At 43.5% G+C, this 6,207-nt stretch overlaps 1 protein-coding gene across 1 annotated transcript in view; it reads left to right on the top strand.

The window, feature by feature from the left end:
* Window positions 1-79: 79 nt before the first annotated feature.
* The window catches only part of fstl1a (follistatin-like 1a), a 16,156-nt gene continuing 10,028 nt past the window's right edge, over window positions 80-6,207 (top strand). The window contains exons 1-2 of the mRNA XM_016471528.1: window positions 80-134; window positions 257-313. Of these exons, the coding sequence (XP_016327014.1) occupies window positions 132-134; window positions 257-313 (60 nt within the window). The 5' untranslated portion in view covers window positions 80-131. The remainder of the gene's footprint in view (window positions 135-256; window positions 314-6,207) is intronic.

Raw genomic sequence — 6,207 nt, forward strand, 5'->3', positions numbered from 1 at the left:
TGTGTTTGGGGGTGGGGATGTGGGGGAGGGTGAATCACTGGATCTCTCCAGAACTCTATAATGTTGTCCTTCAGTTCTCTCTCTGTGCAGCAGCTCCTCGCATCTGTCCTTTCTTCTCTCACTTCCTGATAATGGTAAGTCATCATGCTTCATGAGACAGACCTTATATGTGCACCAATACATCTCATATCTTTGTACTTATATTTTTTCGCATTTATATTTATATATCTTCTTCGGTACTTATATCTTTCTGCAGATTATTAGGACACTCTCTCCATTCATTGTCCTCTCCGTTGTCTGCTGTTATGCAGAGGTAAGACAGAAAGCTTTCTGAATTCTTTGGATAAAGTTCTCTAATAGAGGAAAAAGTGTCTTGGGGAGTTGAACAGAGCACTTCTGTATATTTTCAATTTTGCATATTGTCAATTTGAATAACTGCAAATAATTACCGCCATAATTCCAGGAATGCAGGCATTGGAGAATTTCATTTATTTGGCATGTCTGATATTAAAACCTAATTTCTGATAGACACTAAATTAATTTCAAGAATCATATATCATTTTTAATGCTTTATTGTTAATAAATAGTTTTTTTCCCCCTCATTAATTTAGTTTTTATTAAAGGGTTACTATCTCTTGAGAGTTACTTTGTTGTATTTATGTCATATACGTTTTTTTATGTGCAATACTACTGTGGTTAAAAAAAGGCCCAGTGTACTGCGTTAATATGAAGGAATTTTCATATGGATTTTTAATAGGCGTTTTACCCATGTTTTGAGTTATGCATTGTATTTTGTTTTAGGACTAAAGGAAATATTCATATCTTAATGGACAATGTTCTGGCTGAAAATTACCAGTACCTTTTCCATTTTTCTATAGATTGTTTTCTCACTGTAATAGTTTGAATGGTCACACTTTATTTTAAGGTTCAATTCTCACTAATAACAAACCATTAACTACAGCTTTTGCCTCAATAAACTCCTAATTTTCTGCTTATTAATAGTTAGTAAGGTAGTTGTTAAATTTAGGTATTGGGTAGGATTAGGGATGTAGAATATGGTCATGCACATTATGTGCTTTATAAGCACTAATAAACAGCCAATATGATAATAATAGGCATGCTAATAAGCAAATAGTGAGAATTGGTCCCTATACAAAAGTGTTACCGTTTGAACTTAATGTAACTTCAGAAGCCCTGAAGCACATTTTTTAGAAGTGTAAACCCAGCATTTGTAGGTGTCAGATGTGAGCTAGCTGTCTGGGCTTAGCAGATGAATAAGCAGCTGCTGTTTGACTTGGCAGGTAAAAGCAAAGTAATTGGTACGTGGAGTAATGGAAAGCCAAACAACAGCAGACGTTACCACACGGGTGGGATAAGGGCATTTTAACACTAACGCACACAGTTACACTTCACACAGATGCTCAAGCACAGCCATTCTGTGTGTGCAGAACTATGGCATGTGATCAGTCCTCTGGTCTTGTGCGGTGTTCAGGTGCTGTCACATAGTTAGACACAGCAGATGTGCTGGTCTTTTCATGTGTGCGCCTGTAGGCCTGTTTACATCTGCACATCATCAGGAGGAACCACCTCATGCCTTTTCATTAGGAACCAAACAACAGGGCTCACACAATGAAGCTCCTGTGTTCAGTAGAGCAGTTGTGTGGAGGGTATATTTTTAGCGATGACTTCACATGTACCATCTGCGTGATGATGAGATGGTTAAAGAGTTAAAGAACAGATTGTGGTAAGTCTAAGAAACTAATGTGAATTTTTTTTTTTATGTTTTTGAAAGCAGTCTCTCATGCTCACCAAGGCTGCATTTATTTGATCAAAAATACAGTAAAATCAACAATATTATAAAATATGATTGCAATTTAAAATAAAATACAATTTAATGAAATAAAAAAACAAATAAAATAGAAAAATATCAAAAATGAAATATTTCACTATATTTTAAAATGTAATTTATTCATGTAATGCAAAGCTGAATTTTGGCTGTCTACACTGGACGCTTCAAAGCAGACGTTCCAAATCCATTAGTCCTGTTATCGGAAGTAGCACAAGTGCTTGGACTATGTCTGAAACAAAGCTGTGAAAATGGTCATATAACTGTACACAGAAAAGATTAGTATGACAAACCAAAAGGGAACTTTGCAAAAATAAAAAAAATCTGACTTTTGCATGCAAATAAGCAAAAGATTTCATGAGCATGAGAAGTTACTGCGTACTTACGTGAAACATTTGCATGCTTATGTGAAAATTTTATGTGCGCACAATAAATTTTTCATGCTAGCAGTTTTTTTTTCTTGTTTGCATGCAAAAATCAATGGATTTTTTATTTTTGCAAAGGTCCCTTTAGGGGCTCCGTAAAGTACACTGCCATTCAAAAGCCGTTCTAAACTCTCAAAAAGTTCAGAGTTGAGGGGTCACAGGGCATGTAGAGATGGACAGATGTCTCCAAGCTGTATGTCAACATGTATCCAACTATACATGTACTGCATCTATTCCTTTGGTGTCTCAGAGTATCTGAGACACCAAAACAAAAACCAGAATGAGAACAAGCAATGCTGTCAGTTTTTTTTAAGATAGGATCAGTATAGTGATTTTACACAGACTTCTGTTCACTATTAATGTGGTGTCGTCTTACAGAGTCTGTCTGCTCTGATCTCCATCAAACGATCTCAGCTGATACACTCGGGAATGTGAGGAATGTGCCGTCTGCCCTCTAGTTTTAGGTCAATGCTCGGTGTGTGTGCTTTATACAGCCTGTTAGGAGTTGTGTGATGTGTGTGAAAGGGGTTTCTGCTCATCTCAGTTTATTGGTGTTAATGTTCTGTTGAATGTGTGGATGACTCTTCTGGGGTCTGCACTTTAGGCAGCATCTGTTAGGGTGTGCAGATGCCAATTCCTCTGTCTTTCAGTTCTCTCCAAACCTGATCTGTCTCTCTTTCTTTAATGTCATATTTAATATTAATATGTTAAACTATAGATTTCATTTCCTAATTCATACTGTAAGTGTGTTGGCAAAGACATTTCTTATGCTCACCAAGGCTACCTGGTGATTACACACGCACACGCACACAGACACACGCACACGCACACGCACACGCACACGCACACACACACACACACACACACACACACACACACACACACACTAACCGCTGGAAAACTCTGACGCATTCCCCAAGTGAGATCATATTACTGGTACCCAATGCACATTTTATGTGAAATATTCATTGCACGTGCACACATTCCCATTTAATAGAGAGAGAGAAGCATCTGCCAGCTCACATTGTGCTGCGCCACCCTACATGATCCCCTTAAAACATAATCCCTTTTCCTCACTTCCTTGAGATACCATTCTATTGTGTCCCACAGTCTTCCCAGTGAGAAGTTAAAGGTCAGAGTTGAGGGGTCACAGGGCATGTAGAGATGGACAGATGTCCCCAGGCTGTATGTCAACATGTATCCAACTATACATGTACTGCATCTTCCTGGACATTCTGTACACAGATGTAGTCTGTCCTGAGCCAGCAAGTAAGCACTTGCACTGGTGAGTACCTCCTCTGGGGGTTTTGAAAAGGTAATGCTCCATTTGCCACTCTTTCACAAAAAATACAGTATATATGTCATGTACAATGTGCTATGCTATGCCAGAATATATAATAGAATAGAGAAAGAATATCTCTTGGAATATATATACAGTGCCGTGCGAAAATATTCATACCCCTTCATTTTTTTTTCCACATTTTGCTAAGTTGCTGCCTTATGCTAAACTGCTTTCAATTACTTTTTTCCCCACATCAATCTACACTCCATGCACCATAATGGTAAAGCAAAAAACAGGTTTTTAACATCTTTGCAAATTTATTAAAAATAAAAAACTTAAATGATTCCATTGCATAAGTATTCACTCATCTGGGACAGTTGAAATTTAGCTCAGGAGCATTCAAATTGCTTATAGATGTTACTACACTTCGAGTGAGGTTAACCTGTGGCAAATTCAATTGAATGGGTATGATTTGGACAGGCACACACATCTTAATAAAAGGTCTAACAGCTGATAATGCATATCAGAGCAAAAGCCAAGCCCTGAGGTAAAAAAACTGCCTGTAGAGCTCAGAAACAGGTTTGTGTCAAACCACACATCTGTGGAAGATTTCAGAAAAAAATCTGCTTCATTGAAGGATCACAAAAGCATGTAGTCTCTGTTACCCTTAATGGAAGAAGTTTGAAACAACCAGGACTCTTTCTAGAGCTGGTCTCCTGGCCAAACTGAGCAATTGATGGAAAAGGGTCTTGGTTAGAGTGGTGACCAAGACCATGATGGTCACTCTAGTTGAGCTCCATGATCATATATGCAGATGGGAGAAATCTAGAGAAGGACAAATATCACTGCAACACTCCACCGATCTGGGCTTTATGTCGGAGTGGCCAGACTCAATCTTCTCCTCAGCCAGGAAGTGAAAAGCTTCCACTTCAAGGCGTACAGTTTCCTCGTAGAGGGAGCTCTGGATTGGAGGATGGTCTCGACAACCTCAGTTGAGAGACCAGAAGCTACTAGTTGAGCCCCCTCAGGGGCCACACCCATAACTTCCACAGCTCCGGGCGGGGGTGAAATATCATGCCCTCCGCCTGTGAGAGGAGGTCCCTCCTGACGGGATGGCCAGCATCTCCAGACAATTGATATGCCACGACAGATGGCGGCCACTCATGACCGCACCCCAACCGGTGAGGGACACGGCGACAAGGAGCTCCCAGCACCGGGCCCTGAGACAAGAACCAAGGTCGAACTGCTACCTGCTCTGAATGAGCTAATATCAACCAATCGTCCATGTAGTTGAGTATGTGGATGCCCTGGAGTCACAATGGAGCCAGAGCAGCATCCACACACTTCGTGAAAGTGCGGGGTGAGAATGCAAGGCCGAAAGGAAGAATTGAGCATTCTGAACTTCAATCGCATGACTGAGCGGTTCAACTGATGCAGATCTAAGATAGGACGCAACCCTCCATCCTTCTTCGGAACAATGAAGTACCGGCTGTAGAACCCGGACTCTCCTGCGGAGGGACCACCTCAATGGCCTCCTTCTTTAAGAGAGTAACTACTTCTTGTTCTAATACCAGAGCCTGCTTGGGACCCTCCAGAGTGGGGGTGACCCCGTTGAATCGAGGTGGAGAAGAACCGAGCTGGATTCTGTAGCCTCTTTCTACAGTACGCAGGACCCAGTGAGACACATTTGGCAGTAGCGTCCATGCTGCTAAATAATCTACTAAGGGAATCAGCACTCTCAGCACTGCTACGGTTACTGAAAGAAACGCTCGCTGGAGACCGCTGCACCCTGGAACACCGGCAGGGTTGGCAGAATGTTCTCCTGAGGGCACTGGGGGAAGACGGGCACCATGTAATGCAGTGTGAACCTCTCTTCCCCAGAAGGGCCTGCCCTCACCAGTCCTGAGCCAGAATAGTCAGGACTTTTTAGTCGAGGACCTCTTAGCCTGAAGGAGGGTCCGCAGATCCGGCTTAGGCTTCGAAGCCCCCGACCCAGAGCGTTGCTTCTGCCTCCGGACCCGACGCGGGGGAGCACTCTGTTTCTGAGCCTCCCTATACGAAGAGCTGGTACGCGGAGGGGACTGCTCCCGCCCAGCAGCCCCCAGAGCTGAGATGCGGCGAGGGAGGAACCGCTGAAACGCCGCCGCCTGTTTACGAGCCTCCTGGTACCTGTCAACGACGGAATTGACGGCGTCGCCGAACAGGCCAGAAGGCGCAAGCGGGGTGTCGAAGAGGAAGACCCTGTCTTTTCATATCAGACAGGGTCAACCACAAATGCCTCTCTGCTGCCACCATAGCTGCCATGGACCGCCCAATGGCGCGGGCGGTCTCCTTGGTGGCGTGGAGAGAGAGATAAGCGGTTCTCCTTAACTGCGATGTTATCAGAGTTAAGCTCCTCGCCCTCATCTAGCTCTTTAAGCAGGTCTGCCTGGTGTGCAGACATGCACAGGCCTGACCTGCTGCTGCGTACCCCTTGCCCACCAGCGCTGATGTCGTACGCAGCGGTTGAGGGGGTGAAACCTCTTCGACGCCCTCCACGTCAACCTCCTCGGAGGAAGACAGGCAGAGCGTCGAGCCCTCACCCAGGGAGGAAGTAGCCGCAGAACGGGCTTCCGAACCCAGAGATCGGGCGCTGGATCTGGCGGGGGAGGAAG

This window comes from Sinocyclocheilus anshuiensis, unplaced genomic scaffold (genome assembly GCF_001515605.1).
Source record: "Sinocyclocheilus anshuiensis isolate Anshui unplaced genomic scaffold, SAMN03320099.WGS_v1.1 scaffold2166, whole genome shotgun sequence".
Taxonomy (NCBI): Eukaryota; Metazoa; Chordata; class Actinopteri; order Cypriniformes; family Cyprinidae; genus Sinocyclocheilus; species Sinocyclocheilus anshuiensis.